This window comes from Clarias gariepinus, chromosome 14 (assembly GCF_024256425.1).
Source record: "Clarias gariepinus isolate MV-2021 ecotype Netherlands chromosome 14, CGAR_prim_01v2, whole genome shotgun sequence".
Classification (NCBI taxonomy): domain Eukaryota; kingdom Metazoa; phylum Chordata; class Actinopteri; order Siluriformes; family Clariidae; genus Clarias; species Clarias gariepinus.
Window position 1 is genome coordinate 7126480 of NC_071113.1, and position 17479 is coordinate 7143958.

General features: G+C 41.1%; 1 protein-coding gene across 1 annotated transcript in view; it reads left to right on the top strand.

Annotated features, from left to right (window-relative positions):
• The window catches only part of LOC128541038 (integrin alpha-M-like), a 75356-nt gene that overhangs the window by 41607 nt on the left and 16270 nt on the right, over nucleotides 1–17479 (top strand). Inside the window, exons 11-13 of the mRNA XM_053511124.1 lie at nucleotides 13708–13828; nucleotides 15590–15720; nucleotides 15906–16061. Of these exons, the coding sequence (XP_053367099.1) occupies nucleotides 13708–13828; nucleotides 15590–15720; nucleotides 15906–16061 (408 nt within the window). The remainder of the gene's footprint in view (nucleotides 1–13707; nucleotides 13829–15589; nucleotides 15721–15905; nucleotides 16062–17479) is intronic.

The window sequence follows — 17479 nt, forward strand, 5'->3', positions numbered from 1 at the left end:
TGAGAAAATAAACTTGGGAGTTTCAAACCCCACATCCATTCATTTTTCTGAGTGATTGTAATGCGTAATACACCTATCTCACCTATCTCATCATGATTCACGTTAAGTGATTACGTTTCCATCTTTCCGCGTGAAAAAATAAACGTTTAATTTTTTTTTGGGCGGTCCTCGTGGAAGCTTGCAGACCATGCAGAATGTCTCGGAACATTAGCGGAACGTCGGCGGGCAATCGCGGCAGCCTACGGTGTCAAACACCGCATCTCACCGTGAGTCAAAGCGCATAGAGCCGCCTCGAGTGCCCGCCCGACGTTCCACGAAGATCTGCAAGGTCCGTGAGCTTTCGCATGTTAAACATGTTTAATTTTTTTGCGTGGTAAAATGGAAACGTAATCACGGCACCAAAACTCGCGCTGAATCATGCTGAACTGTACTTACAGCCACCGCGCGAAACCGTGTAGGTGAGATAGGGGTATAAAACCTCTACTCTGTCATCTCATCGTATTAATTCCATAAGTGCGTTATACAACCCCAACCACTGGCATGCTTCACATTGTTTCTGAAGCTGGTGAAGAGTGTTGGTCAGCTGTTTGTCAATCAACTCTTATTGTATACTCGGTTCGTTTTACTGTCACTACAGGTTACATGAAAATATTAGCGACAGTTTGGTAATTTAATTTATATCTTTGTCTGTTATGGCATACTATTGATAAGCTAACTCATGTCGAAATAAACGTTATTAAAATAATTTAGTGCCATGTTTAATTTGCATAGAAAGTGCCGTCTTTCTTAACACTGTCATCCAAAAGGAGTCAAAAATCGATTCCTGAGCAACCGATGTCAGCTAATTCAGTACCTTCACTGTAGACAGCGCCTTGTAACGTCGGACGTAAGAGGCAGCGACTTAAGAAGACTCCTAAGGGATAGTTCGAGAAATACACTTAGAAAAGTTATCACTTTACGTAAGATATTGTTTCACTCTTGTTCATTCTCTAGAGTGAGTATATAAATAATTTAGACCACTACCATTATGTTTGTAACTCTATGTTTACTGAACAGCATATCACTTCCTTAACAGTGCCACATACAAAAGGGGCTGTGTTACAACATGAGTCAAATAATCACATTGTTACATCCTTCCCTTTTTTTTTTTACTAGTGCAACTTCACACCATATCTCCATACATGAACACATTGACTGCCTGAACATACTAAAACAATAACAGTCCATATGTAACTTAAGTGACATAGTCCTTTAAATACTGTGGTCTAACACTAATCCGACCTGATCTGGTGGTAACAGTATGTTTTGTGTCACCAATTGGCTGAGTACAGTGATCCTTTGATCTGGTGTTCTCAGCACACTGTTCTTGTTTTATGACCAGGTCTTGATGGCCAGTGTGATTTAAGTACCTTCTGTTTCTCTTTGGAACACCACCACTGTCCAGTTCAATCTTGTATGACCGTTTGGTGACCGGTTCTATAACTGTTGCTTTCTGCCAGACCGTTTTTGACTGTGTTGGCTGTACTCTTACTTGATCACCTGTGCTGTGTCTATTACTTTTGTCTTTAACAGATTGTTGTGTGTTGGGAGTAGTGTATGTGTCCTCCTGCTTAGCAGTCTCTGAGCGGGGCTTGCATTTAGACCCTGTGACGGAGTGTTTCAGTGATCTAATATCGCAAGGTATGAATCTTGTCCTGCCATCTTGGCTCTCTGCATCAGACGTTTTGCTGTTTTTACAGCCGACTCCGCCTTCCCATTACTTTGCGGGTGAGTGGGTGACGATGTTTTATGCTGGAACTCCCAACGTCTACTGAACTGTTGGAATTCGGTTGACGTATATTGTGGCCTATTGTCTGTAAACACAATGTCAGGTATACCTTGCCTGGCAAAATGGGCCTTCAACTTGTTAATCACAGTGGAAGACTTTGTGTCCTGCAAGTAATCCACCTCCCAGAAATTTGAAAAATACTCCACAGTGATTAGATAGTCACGGTTATTGAAAACAAACAGATCTGTGCCCACTTTAGACCATGGTCTTTCCGGCAATTCATGTGGGCAGAGTGATTCTTTCTGTTGTCTTACTCCCAATGTTCTACACAGATCACACTTCTCAATGTATCCCTTTATCTGTGCATTCAGTCCGGGCCAATAGAGGCATTCCCTTGCTCTCCTCAAACATCCTTCAATACCAAGGTGTACTAAGTGAACTCGTTGTATCATGTCACTCCTGAGAGCATCTGGTATAACAACTCTTTCCCCTTTGAACACAATACCATCCTGTATTGACAGTTCCTCCTGGATTGAGTAGTAGTGCTCTAGTTTACTCAGTATATCTCTTTTGTTTGTTGGCCATCCTTTTCTTAATGTCTTTATGATTGTCTGTAGTGTGTCGTCTTTTGCTGTTTCACTTCTGATTACATTTATTCTCTCTTCAGATATTGGGAGGTACTGAATCATGTTCACACTTTTTATCTCTTTTTCCACCGATCCTTCTTGTGCGGTGTCCTCCAGATACGCTCGGCTTAGTGCATCTGCCAACAGCATCTCCTTTCCAGGAACATATGTAATGATGCAGCAGTGGCTTCTTGACAATACTCTCAAGAGGTTTATGATCAGACTGTATGATCACTTTTCTTCCATATGTGTATTGATGAAATTTCTCCATGCCGTACACCCCGTTCAGTCAGTGACAGTGCACGTCTTCCAAAAGCAACAGGTTCTCCACCCTGCAATAATGCTGCACCAAGGCCTGTTTCCGAGGCATTACATTGTAGAACTAGCTGTTCCTTGAGGCTGTCTGAGCACCTCACAGTGTTCTAAAAGGTGTCTGCAAAACTTGGAAAGATAATTCTCCATGCCCAGAATTCTCTGTACACCTTTCACATCAGTTGGTCTTGGGATTTCTTTTATGGCGCGTACTTTCTCTGGATCTACTTTTAGGCCTTCCGATGTAAGCAAATGTCCAATGTATGTCACTTCACTTTGTCTGAGTCTGAATTTGTCGACATTCAGCTTAATGTTTATCTCTCTGCATCTGTCTAAAAACAATCTCAGTTTTTTTATTATGGTCCTTGCTCGCCATCTCCAGTGTTTCACCTTCCCCTGTTATTAACACATCATCTGCGATTATGTGTACACCTTGAAGTCCTTCTAATGCCTGGTTCAGCATTCTCTGGAAGACCTCAGGTGCTGGGCTTACCACCTGTATCTTCCATAGGGTGTTGCAAACGTAGTGAGATAACTTGACGGGTCATCCAATTGGACATGCCAAAAACTGTTCTTTACATCGCAGAACGTAAATACTTTCGACAGCTCAGGTAAAATGTCCTCAATTATGGGCAGAGGGAAATGGCTCCTTTTTAAAGCCTTGTTCAACGGTCTAGGATCTATGCAGATTCTTAACTTGCCGCTGGGTTTCTTTACAACAATCAGACTGCTTATCCAGTCAGTGCTATGTTCTACTGGTGTGATTATACCTCTTTCATGGAGATTGTTCAGCTCCTCCTTTCATTGCAACTGGTACTCTCCGCTTTGGCAGTTTCACTGGCTCCACCCCCTGATCTATTTCTATCTTAGAGTGACCTGGCAGACAGCCATCTCCTGTGAAAACACCTCTGAATTTTCCTGTTATTTGTTTCATTGTCCATTGTCCGACTGTGTCATCTGTGTCCGTCCTTGTCATAACATTATCCACCACCAGGATATTTTCAGACTGTAATTCAACCAGCTTCATGCCCTGGACTGCTCTGCTTCCTAGTAATGGTACTGCAAAGTGTGCATCAATGACCATAAATTCCAGTCTGTACAGCTTTTTGTTACATGGGTTTACCAATTTTAGATGGCATTTGCCTACTGGTTTTAGTGTACTTTTATTGTACATCACAAGTACTTGGTCTGTGTTCTGTATTTAAACATCTGGATTTACTAAGTTTATGGGGATAATGTTACATGTTGCACCACAATCCAACTGGAATTTGACTAAGTTGTTTTCGAGCAGCATAGCGGAGAACAGTTGACATGGCTGCCCATCTTGGCTCTTTGTGACTTGTTCACAGTTTCGGTTGTGATGCTCCATATATCCTAATATTGCTCACTCTCCGTTTCCATTAAATTGTGTACAACCTTTCTTTGTTCTCGTTTTGATTTACACAATGCTGCAAAATTATTGTCTTTTCCACATTTCCGACATGTTTTCCCATAAGCTGGACATTTTCGTTTGTCTCTTTCGTGCGTCTTTCCACAAAATTTACAACTAATGACAGCTTTCCGTTGGTCATCCTTTCCTGTTCTGTGTTCCTGTACCTGCTTTAAGGTATAAATTTCTTCCACTACTTTTCCCTCAATGGTTTTGCTGTTCTCCCTGGACAACTCAGTAGCCCTGCAAACCTGTACACATTTTTGCAGAGTTAAATTTTCCTTTCTCAACAATCTCTCTCTCAGATTTGGACTATTTGTGCCGCACACAATCCTGTCATGTATTAGAGAATCTTTTATGTCACCAAAATTACATGTGCTAGCAGGCATTTTCAGTTCAGTCACATACTTGTCAAATCCTTCATCAGTTCCTTGATTTCTCATAAAGAAACGATATCTCTCAACGGTTTCATTTAATTTTGGGTTGCAGTGTTGATCAAAAGCTTTTATTAATAACTTCACTGTTCTGCCCTCCGTTGATGAGCCCAGTAAGGTTTCACATAGCTCTCTACCAGTTTCTCCTACCAGGTAGTAGAAAAGTTTCACTTTCGTGCCTTCCGACACCTCTGCCAAGGTCAGATCCAGATACAGCTGAAATTCCTCTTTCCACGCCTTTCATGTCTTTGCCAGATTGCTTGAATCCAGCGTCAATGTCGGCGGTGGTTTTAGTCCAAGTGCACCATCCATCTTGTCGACGAGGCTTGTATCAGCACGTCAGGATTCTTATGTTTACTAGCACGTTATTTTTTCCCGCGGCGAACTTTGCGCTACATGGCTAAGCACTAAAACAAGACTCGTACGCGGTCAGGAAGAAAAAAAAATCTCGCCACTGCCACCATGTTTCACTTTTGTTCATTCTCTAGAGTGAGTATATAAATAACTCAGACCACTACCATTATGTTTGTAACTCTATGTTTACTGAACAGCATATCACTTCCTTAACAGTGCCACATACAAAAGGGGCCGTGTTACAACATGAGTCAAATAATCACATTCTTACAGATATATCTTAAGAGTCTTCTTAGCTCGTGAATAATGTGCGTTATCGAGAAACCGGGCCCAGGTTAGTAGCTAAACATGTTAGTGGCTAAACAGTCTAAGAACTAAACATACATGTGACTTACTAGCTATAACTGCTCTACTAGCAGTTACGCATACTAGCTGCTAAGCTGGATGGTAGCTAAACAGACTAGTAGCCACAGCAGGGTACACAGCAGACTAGCTATAAAACAGACTACAACAGTACTTACCAAGCAGACAGAGACACACAGACTACAACAGTACTTACCGGGAGACAAGCAGACAGAGACACACAGACAAGGGGACAAACTAACAGAACAAACTTAACAGAACAGATGTAAAACTTAACTTAAACAGCTCTACAAAACATATGCCAACTAAAACTAACCTAAAACAACACAAAACAAATCTCTCCCACTTTCCCTTTGAATTCTATAGAACCATCTACCTTTTTTCTCTTTATCCCATTCTTTTTGCCACCTTTCCCTCAGTCTTTTCCTAATAATACTCTTGATTTCATATTTGCTTAAATAAACAATTTAATTGATGTTATTGTTTTAGCCGCTTCTTTTGCTTCTTTATCTGCTTTTTTATTTCCATGAATACCAAAATGTGCCGGCACCCACAAAAACACCACTGCAATCCCCATCATCTGAATTCTGTATATTGTTTGCATTATTTCCATTAAAATGTCTGGGCTACTTTTCGAATGGTTGTATTGTAGACTAACCAATGATGAACTTGAATCTAAACAAATTACTGATTTCAGAGGTCTTATTTCTTCTACCAGTCTGTACTGCCAACAGTAATGCAATCATTTCCCCTGTATAAACAGATAATTCATCACTAATCATTTTCTTTACTGATATCCTAAACTCTGGAACAACAAATGCTGCTCCTATCTTGTTGTCTGAACTCTTTGATGCATCTGTGCATATCTGAAGATACCCTGTTCTAACAGTGTTTGTTTTTCTGTTCTAACAGTGAAAAATCTTCTGTAACATCTGCAAATAACCAAGGTTTTATTACTGGGAGTGGAACAGTTGGACTCACATTTAATTGATTCACTTTAAGTTCCGTTGCTTTCTGTATCACTGTCCATCCAAAACTTTTTCCTCCTCTCCTTTTCCCAACACGGCTTTAAAGTACAGTATCTAGTGTTGGATGATCTTGACTATGGCATTGTAAATAAACCCAATACGTTACTGATAGCTGTACCCTTCTCATTTTTAATGCCATTTCCCCCATTTCAAACTGTAATGCTGCAATTGAAGTAGTTTTTACAGCTCTTGAACACAATCTCAATACCTGATATTGTATTTTATCTAATTTTTGTTAGAGACATCTCTGCTGCTGACCCGTACACCACGCACACATAACACTGATCTAACCAGTCCACTATACATGGCTTTTAACGCCATCCTATCTGCCCCCCATTTACTACCAACTAGACACCTCCATGTATTTAATATTTTCTTACATTTGTCCACTATATTCTGAATATGTACAGACCATGTACTGTAACTCTTTCATATATCCCTAAAAACTTAAAATGTTTCACTCTTTCTAGTTCTTGATTATATAATTTTAACTTTATCTCGCTTTCAATTTTATTTCTTGTAAAAAACATTGTCTTTGTTTTGTCAACTGAAAATTTAAATTTATATGACCAATCTTCAACTATTGCAATAGCCTGCTGTAATTTTGTAACAATAAATTCAATATTCCTTTCCCTTTTCCATATTGCCCCATCATCTGCAAAGAGCGAGAACCCTAGTCCATTATCCAATTCTTCAAATGCTTCATTTATCATTATGGAAAACAATAAAGGACTCACTATACTTCCTTGTGGAGTTCCATTCTCAATCTCATATTTTCCTGAATAACTGTTTCCTATCTTCACTTTTATTGTTCTTTCTGATAAAAATTCCTTGATCCATCTATAAATCTGACCTTTAATACCTAACTTCCATAGTTTGATTAACAGTCCTTCTCCTCACATCATGTCATATGCTTTCTCTATATCAAAGAAAATAGCCACTACACTCTCTCTATTTATTTGTGCCTTCCTTATTTCATGTTCTAAACACACAGCTGGATCCATTGTATTTCTCCCTCGCCTAAAACCACTTTGATACTTGGATAATTTTTTTTATTTTCTACATGATACACTAACCTTTCATTCACCATTTTTCCATTATTTTACCAATGTTAGCTGTCAAAGCAATAGGTCCATAATTTCCTGAATTTGTACTATCTTTACCGGGTTTGCGTATTGGTATAATCAACCCCTCCTTCCAACTTTGTGGTAATTTCCCTTCTTCCCAAATTTTTTTATACATTTTTAATTAAATAATTTACTAAGCTCACTTACCATTAAATAGCGAATCTGATCCATACCTGGTGCTGAGTCCTTGATTTTCCTAAGGGCTTGGTTTAACTCTGCTCTCGTAAATGTCATGTTTAGTTGGTCATTATTGTTTTCCTCATTGTGTATTAGGTCTTTATATTGTTCCAACGTTCTTTTCCTTCCTTTTTGTCCCTCGTCACTAATATTGCTTGATTTATGTATTTTACCAAAAAATTTTGCCAACATTTTTGCTTTCTTTTCATCTTTTATAGCTACTATATCGCCATCCCTTAATACTGGATATCAAAACTCTCTTTTTATCCCATTCATTCTCTTTATCATTCCCCACATCTGACCTATTTCTGTTTTCCTTCCCACTGTTACAAAACCTCCTCCAAAAGTATTTTTTTGTATTTTTTAGAATTCTCCTTACATGTGCTTGCTTCCTTTTATATTCAATAAAATTCTGAAAGCTATGATTTTTTTTTAAAGATTTTAAACGCTTTGTTTCGACATTTAATTGCTTCTTCACATTCTTTCGTCCACCATGGTACAATCTTCTTTTTTCTCCTACCTTTCTTCTTTGGAATAGTCTGATTTGCTGCTAACGTTATAGCATTACATATGTCCTTGTTAACTTTGTCAACTTTTACTTCAATTTTTCTCATTTCTTGTTCACTAATTCTCCCATATTCCTCCCAGTCTGCATTTTCAAAACACCATTTGTTTACCCCTTCTGTAATACACTCTTCTTCCCTTACATTTACTTCAACTACTACAGGATAATGATCACTCCCTATTGTTGTATCTCTAACCACCTTTCATATGCATTTATCCGCCAATGAATTTAAAACAAGTGTTGCTACGCATACTGCTCCTGTGCTTCCAGTGACCCAGACCCCATCTGTCCTCTGCAGCTACTGACTCCCTGTGCTGAACTGGACTTCATGTTAATTTAAATAACTTCTGTTATATTGAACTTTTGTCACGAAGGCGGGCTTGGTGGATGGATCCAGAAGCAGGTGCAGGAGCGGCACGTGAGTAGCTCTGGTCGAACACTGTAGGTGCGTGACTGAGTCAGCAGGTGACTTAGTGGACAATTGATGACGCGTCGTAGCTGGGAAACATGGAACGTAGAGTGGATCCGTCGCATGGACGAGGGGTGTAGGAGTCGAACTGCACATGGGTTGATTATCCTGGTGATGGTGAAGGGTCCGATGAAACGGGGGGAGAGCTTGAGTGAAAGGGTTCTCAAGGAAATGTGCTTTGTGGCGAGCATGACTCGGTCTCCTACCCGGTATCTGGGGGCCTTGGTGCGGTGGCGGTCTGCCTGTTTCTTATAAGAGGAGCGGGTTCGTAGCAGGGTGCGTCTAGCGCGTAGCCATGTTTGCTTGCAGCGGCGGACGAAGTGTTGGGCTGACGGGGTCTCCACCTCTAGTTCCTGGGCTGGGAAGAGTGGAGGTTGGTAGCCTAAGCAGCACTGGAACGGGGACAAGCCTGTCGACGAGGAGGGCAGAGAGTTGTGGGCATACTCAACCCAAGGGAGGAATCTGCTCCAGGTGGTCGAGTCCCGAGTTGTTATACAGCGGAGGGAAACCTCTAGGGCTTGGTTCATCTGCTCGGTTTGTCCGTTGGACTGAGGATGGAATCCAGACGATAGACTGGCAGTCGCCCTGACAAGTCTGCAGAACGCGCCCCAGAAGCGAGAGGTGAACTGAGGGCCCCGATCCGAGACAATGTCTGTGGGCAGACCATGGAGGCGAAACACGTGGAGGACTAACTGCTCCGCAGTTTCCTTGGCGGAGGGCAGCTTAGGGAGTGGGACGAGGTGTACTGACTTCGAGAAGCGATCTACTACGGTCATGATGCAGGTGTTGCCATCGGACAGAGGCAGGCTAGTGACAAAGTCGACGGAGATGTGGGACCAAGGACAGCGGGGAATCGGTAGGGGTCTGAGAAGACCGGCAGTTGGTTGGTTGCGAACCTTAGCTCGGGCGCAGATGTCGCAGGCTGCCACGAACCTGGAGACGTCCCTTCCTAGCGTGGGCCACCAGAATCGCTGTTGGGTAACGACACGGGTCCGGGCGGCCCCTGGGTGGCAAGACAGACGGGAACCATGGGCCCATTCCAACACCTGAGAATGTAGACGGACGGGGACGAAGAGGCGATTCGGGGGAACATTGCTTGGGCCGGGCTCCAGGGTCAGGGCCTGCTGGACCTTGGTCTCGATGTCGAATCTCAAGGCTGCGATGAGACAGGAGGGAGGTAAAATGGTGTCGCATGGAATGGGGTCCTTAGGAGAGGGAAACTGGCGTGATAGGGCATCTGGCTTAACGTTCTTAGAGCCTGGTCGATAGGAAAGAACAAAGTTAAAACGTGAAAAGAATAACGACCATCGAGCTTGACGTGCGTTGAGTCTCTTGGCGGAACGAAGGTACTCGAGGTTCCTATGGTCTGTCCATACCAAAAATGGGAGCTCAGTTCCCTCTAGCCAATGTCTCCATTCCTCCAGAGCCAGCTTGATGGCCAAGAGTTCTCTGTCTCCCACGTCGTAATTCCTCTCAGCTGGGGATAGGCGACGGGAGTAGTATGCGCAAGGGTGCATTTTATTATCCTGGGCGGACCTCTGGGAGAGAATGCCACCAACCCCGGTGTTGGAGGCGTCGACCTCCACCACAAACTGGCGAGAAGGGTCGGGGATAATGAGGATGGGAGCAGAGGTAAATCTCCTCTTAAGCTCGGCGAAAGCCTTCTCCGCCTCCGTGTTCCAATCGAAACGGGTCTTCGTGGAGGTCAGGGAGGTGAGTGGGGCGACGACAGAGCTGTAACCCCGGATGAAGCGGCGGTAGAAGTTGGCGAAGCCCAGGAACCGTTGTAGGTCCTGTCGTGAGGTCGGAGTGGGCCAATTGGAGACTGCCTGGACCTCTGGCTCCATCTCGATCCTGGAAGGGGAAATGACAAAGCCCAAGAAGGTGGTGGAGGATGTGTGGAACTCGCACTTCTCTGCTTTGACGTAGAGGTGGTTCTCCAAGAGTCTTTGTAGGACTTGACGGACATGACGTCGATGTTCCTCCAGGTCGTGGGAGAAAATTAAAATGTCGTCTAAGTAGACAAACACGAAGGCATTAAGAAAGTCGCGCAGGACGTTGTTAACGAGGGATTGGAAGACGGCGGGGGCGTTGGTCAGGCCGAAGGGACGGACCAAATATTCGTAATGTCCTGTGGGTGTGTTAAAGGCCGTCTTCCATTCGTCCCCCTCCCTGATACGGACCAGGTGATAGGCGTTCCGTAGATCAAGCTTGGTGAAGATGCCGGCCCCCTGGAGAAGTTCAAAGGCGGTGGTCATGAGAGGAAGTGGGTAACGGTTCTTAACGGTGATCTCGTTGAGACCCCTATAATCGATACAGGGGCGTAGCGACCCATCTTTTTTTTTCACAAAGAAAAATCCTGCCCCTGCTGGAGAGGAGGACAGGCGGATGATTCCAGCGGCGAGGGCTTCAGTGATGTATGTGTCCATGACTCCTCTCTCTTGGTGGGTTAGGGAGTATAAGCGACCCTTCGGAGGTGATGATCCTGGGAAAAGGTCGATGGGGCAGTCATACGGTCGATGTGGTGGAAGCGACATGGCCCGGGTCTTGCTGAAGACCTGCTTGAGATCATGATAATCAGAGGGGACTTTGGAGATATCCGGAGTCTCCTCAGGTTTGACTGGGGTGGGGAGTGCGTGATGCGCGGAACGAAGGCATGAAGTGGCACAGGAGGGGCTCCAACCCGTAATGACCAGCCTGGTCCAGTCTATCTGGGGGCCAGGGTAGTCGTACGCAGAGCGTGATCCTTGGCGAAGGCGCAGTAGTCTGGTCCCGGCCTCCCTGCCGACGTGAGAGCGGTCAAAGACCCTCCTCATCTCTCCTGAAAAGCTCTCAAAGCTCTCACAGCATGAATCGCGGGCGTCCCAGAGGGCCGTACTCCACTCCCGGGCTCTTCCGGTGAGGAGCGTGATCACATAGGCCACCCGGGACCTTTCTGAAGAGAAGGTGGAGGCTTGTAGTTCAAAGATCAGTGAACATTGAGATAAGAACGATCTGCAGGTTCCCGGTTCCCCTCCGTAGGTGGGAGGGGCTGGTAGGTAATAAAATTTGGTAATAAAACAAATTATTAAATTTTTGTGGATCTGCTTTGAGACTATGACCATTGTTAAAAGTGCTATATAAATAAAATTGAATTGAATCTTCTCCCACTACTTATTACATTCCAATCATCTGACTTCATTTCATCTTCCTCAATTACCCCAGAAATCATCTTTAATCCAGTCACAAACCAGTTTGTCAACCACTGTAAACTGTCGCACGTTGATAACGTAACCACTTCCTTGACCTCTTCTCGACCCAGTTTCCCAGAACAAACAGCTATTTATGAAAGAACTAATGAGCTACCTCAGTTCAGGTGAGCGCTCTCATCAGCTGGCCGAGGCGCATTTTTGGAAACTGAGTCTACAAACAAAAAACTACACACTTCAAGATTTCAGGTGCCCATCGCCCTTTAGGGGTGAACCCTTACAGATTATTTTAATGTGTGTGCCATGGGTGATGCCCACAACTCCTTGAATGCAGCTTGTTTTTCGTTGATTTCACGCTGTGTGGTGGGAAATGTATAAATCTGCATATCAATCTGAAGTGATCTGTGGTTCTGTAAGAGCAGAGTTTAATTTATTATTTTGGACACGGTCGCTACAGTATGTCACTGTTTTAAAGCTGCATCTTCCGTGTTACTAAAAAACCATCAAGTATCAATCACCTGTGGAGACAGTATATGACATGTTTGTTATTGGACCAGTTAAACACCACACGCAGTTTAAAAAAAAAAAAGTATTTAAAAGTAAAAAAAAAAATTCTGACCATGTCTTTTATGAGCTTTGTGTCAGTCAATGTTACTAAAACGTCTCCCTACTGCACACATCTCTGCCTGAATGCCATTTTTTTGCTACTCCTAACCAGTTTTAGGAATTTTGATAAATAGCTCTTACTCGTACGTCATTCTGAGAATTTTTGGCCATTTAGGAGCAACTTTTTTTAGTCTAAGACATTTAGTAAATCTGGGCCCAGGTCACAACCTTGAAGTCTTTGCATTCCAATCGCCATGCATGACAGTCTGTGATGTGCTGGATGTTGATACCTGATACCTTTCTGTTGTGGCCAACATTGACTTTTTTCTTTTAAGCTTCATTGGCTTTTCTGTGGGATCAGGCTGTCACCAGTTTACTGGTAAATAAATAAGCAATATCACACAAGAGGCAGCACTGGGCCGATGGATATATCACGGCTGCAATGGGGTCAGGCAGAGTGCCGAAACTCATTACAGCGTGATGCAATGTAATATTGCTTTTATACAACAGTTCTGCAAAAATAGTTCATAATCAACTTTTAATTATTTAATTTGTTTCTTTATTTAACCACTCATTTTGCTTTGCCATGGACGTGGTAGACAGTCCTGTAAATCTTGTCATTTTCAACATTATGACCACTTGCCTAATATTAAGTAGGTCCCACTTTTGCCCCCAAAACACCTATTTGTGGTGACCAGCATGAACCTTTTCTGCAGTTTAAGCTACAGTAGCTCTTCTATTCGATCAGACTATACAGTTCGCTCCTCATGTGCACGTAGGGTGTAAAATCCAGGATGTTAGCTTTGTAGCCATTAATAAATGAACACTGGTAGTTCAGATGCGATTTAGTACAACTTAGTAGCAATAATTAGGGACTTTTTAATATTAACAGATGTGTTTTCTTGCTGAAGATTTTGAATTTTTTTTCAGCAGACAGCTGCTCTCTCCTTAGGATGGCAGACAGTTGTGACATACTTCACCCATCCTGCAACCATTTAGTTCAGTTTACAAATATAGAATATTATATATAGAACATTATGTATAGAATATATATATATATATATATATATATATATATATATATATATATATATATATATATATGTGAATCATTTTATTCCTGGGACATGGACTGATGCATATGGTTATAATAATCATTGAGTTGCTTGAATAAACAGCAAATTTCATGTCTTTGTGACTTATACTGGCTTATTCTGGTACTGAGTTCATAGTTTAAGATTATGTTTTTGTGTGTCTGTAGGGGAACATAATAATGAGTGCTGTTGGAGCGTATCAGTGGAAAGGTGGCTATCAGAAGTACAATTACCGTGGAGCACCAGTGAACAGCTTTCAGAAGGGCAACGGTATTGACAGTTACTTAGGTGAGAATCCTCTTAAAATTTAACCTAAACAATGTAAATGGGAAAAATAAAATTTTTGTACAGGTATTCATATGCCAAAAATCTCCATGTGTTTTTCCTCAATTTGTTACCACCGAGTTAAAAGCAAACAACTCTATAGAAATTATTTTGTATGCTATAAAATATATATCTCCCTTCACTTGAACCAAGGAGCCCAAACCTGTTCTAGTAACCCATGGGATGATACAAAAATACATGAGATGTTCAATACTATGTGTATTAAACTATATGTGTTCACATACAGTATTATGGTGTTTAAATACAGTAAAGATGTAATATAACACATACATTGGAATTTGTTATTAGCAAATAAAAACTTAATTACACACTTTTAAGACAAAGTTACAGCAATTAAAAAATACTATCTTATACACTGTGGGTTTCAAATAATGAACAACAAAGACGGACATACATTAAGTACAGGTTTGTGAGGGTGTACCAAAAGCCTTTGTTATGAAATATTTAACAAACAAGTTTGAAGTAGTTCTTTGTTGACTTCACTCAGTTCATAGTAGAATAATCAGTTTATTTTAATAGATACATCAACTAAGTTTTTTTTAATTTATAAATAGTCATTATTATAATATTAATATTATTATAAAATTCATTATACACAGAAAAAAATGGGAATATATTTACCTTAACTTGATTTAACTCTGACTAAATCATATCTGGCATGATAGTTTAGTGGACAGCATTGCTGTTGCATAACTTCAGGATCTTAAGGATCAGGATTTGTGTGGAAATAATTTACATGTTTGTATCAAGTACATTCAATTAACTTTTTCCATGTACAAAACATTGATCTAAGGCAAAATCAACATGTATAGTATACACTGCTTCCTTTGTTTATGTACAGCTAACACTATTAATCAATGTGCAACCCCATACAGTCACCCAAGCTGAAGTTTAAACCTAAGAAGCTGATATTGAGAAGTGGACACAAAACATGACTGTACCATCAGACCACAAACAGCCTTGTAAATAAAGCTAACTCAAGGGCAACTAATCAAACTAACTCTATTTGCTTGATAGGCTGGTTTATATATGATCATTCTTAGTCTTTTTGGAGTAGAATTACACACAAGCTGTAGGGAATGACGAACAGGTAGGTTAAGTTATTTGTTAATATACAAATATCTTAATGTACTTCCTTAGTTTTGAAAGGTTGTGGGAAATAGTAGTTAATTAAATAATATTATTACAAGGTAATGAAGAAATCCACTCCTGATTCTTGAAAAACGTTATGTAACCAATGTTGTTCTCACCACAACAGACCATCCGATCCAAACAGCGTCTGACACAGGTTTTACCAATAAATAAATAAATCCCCCCACACAGGAGTCACTTCCTGGATTTATCTAGAACTTTTTAAATCAAATTTTGAGCCGTCCTTGCCATTTTAGGATATTGTTTGTTTGTTGATTTTTTTTTTTTAATAAACATGCAAGCTAATAAAAAGAAAAAAAAACAATGAAGTAAAAAAAAAACACACTGAAGTAATTAACTAACTTAGTGTTCTGAAAAGCTAAAAATAAGTTTATATTTGTTATTAGCAAATAACACAGGAGAATGATCATTCATCATTCTTGCTATATGTATTATATGCTATATGTATATTTTTATATAGTGCTCTAATATAATGCAAAGCTTAATCTGTGTGCAAAAATGTACATAACATAAACAAAGAAAAACTTCTGATTGCTTGCCCCATATTCACAGGTTATTCCATGACAGTCGCAAAAAAAGACCAGCGCTACGTTATCATTCAGGGAGCTCCAAGAGATAATCACTTGGGGAAAGTGATCATATCAGAAAATAACAGAGTCGTCCAGACACTAAATCCTCCTGAGGTGATTTTTAAATAAAGTTACAGCTTATGAACAAATAAAAAAATCGATATAAACAGCTTATATTGTTGTACTGTTTTAAGTAGTGACTGTGTACAGCTCTGGTACCACATAATATGCAGTCCTAGACATGTGAATGGTTGTAGATTTTCAGATGGAATTCAGACCTAGTCACTATTTTTTTTCAGCCTCAAATTGGTGCCTATTTTGGTGCTGAGTTATGTTTGGTGGACTTGAATTTGGACAACATTGCAGACCTTCTACTTGTTTCTGCTCCACTGCATAATGAGGGGGATCAGGAAGGAAAAGTCTTCATCTACACCTTTATCACATATTGGTCCCGGGTAAAAAGAAAACACAACAGTCCTAAAGTAACTTGTATTTATATAGAGCTATCAACTATATAGAAAGGCTGCTTTCTGTAGGCTTTTTGTTTTTTCTGTATATGCTTTTTTGTTTATTTGTTTTGATTGCAATTCATATTAAATTAATATACAGTAGTGTGAAAAACTATTTGCCCCCTTCCTGATTTCTTATTCTTTTGCATGTTTGTCACGCTTAAATGTTTCTGCCCATCAAAAACCGTTAACTATTAGTCAAAGATAACATAATTGAACACAAAATGCAGTTTTTAAATGAAGGTTTACGTTATTAAGGGAGAAAAAAAACTCCAAATCTACATGGCCCTGTGTGAAAAAGTGATTGCCCCCCTTGTTAAAAAATAACTTAACTGTGGTTTATCACGCCTGAGTTCAATTTCTGTAGTCACCCCCAGGCCTGATTACTGCCACACCTGTTTCAATCAAGAAATCACTTAAATTGGAGCTACCTGACACAGAGAAGTAGACCAAAAGCACCTCAAAAGCTAGACATCATGCCAAGATCCAAAGAAATTCAGGAACAAATGAGAACAAAAGTTATTGAGATCTATCAGTCTGGTAAAGGTTATAAAGCCATTTCTAAAGCTTTGGGACTCCAGCGAACCACAGTGAGAGCCATTATCCACAAATGGCAAAAACATGGAACAGTGGTGAACCTTCTCAGGAGTGGCCGGCCGACCAAAATTACCCCAAGAGCGCAGAGACAACTCATCCGAGAGGCCACAAAAGACCCCAGGACAACATCTAAAGAACTGCAGGCCTCACTTGCCTCAATTAATGTCAGTGTTCACGACTCCACCAGAAGAAAGAGACTGGGCAAAAATGGCCTGCATGGCAGATTTCCAAGGCGTTACATCTGGCGTAAAAGTAACACAGCATTTCAGAAAAAGAACATCATACCAACAGTAAAAAATGGTGGTGATAGTGTGATGGTCTGGGGTTGTTTTGCTGCTTCAGGACCTGGAAGGCTTGCTGTGATAGATGGAACCATGAATTCTACTGTCTACCAAAAAATCCTGAAGGAGAATGTCCGGCCATCTGTTCGTCAACTCAAGCTGAAGAAATCTTGGGTGCTGCAGCAGGACAATGACCAGAAACACACCAGCAAATCCACCTCTGAATGGCTGAAGAAAAACAAAATGAAGACTTTGGAGTGGCTCCTGACCTGAATCCTATTGAGATGTTGTGGCATGACCTTAAAAAGGCGGTTCATGCTAGAAAACCCTCAAATAAAGCTGAATTACAACAATTCTGCAAAGATGAGTGGGCCAAAATTCCTCCAGAGCGCTGTAAAAGACTCGTTGCAAGTTATCGCAAATGCTTGATTGCAGTTATTGTTGCTAAGGGTGGCCCATCTAGTTATTAGGTTCAGGGGGCAATTA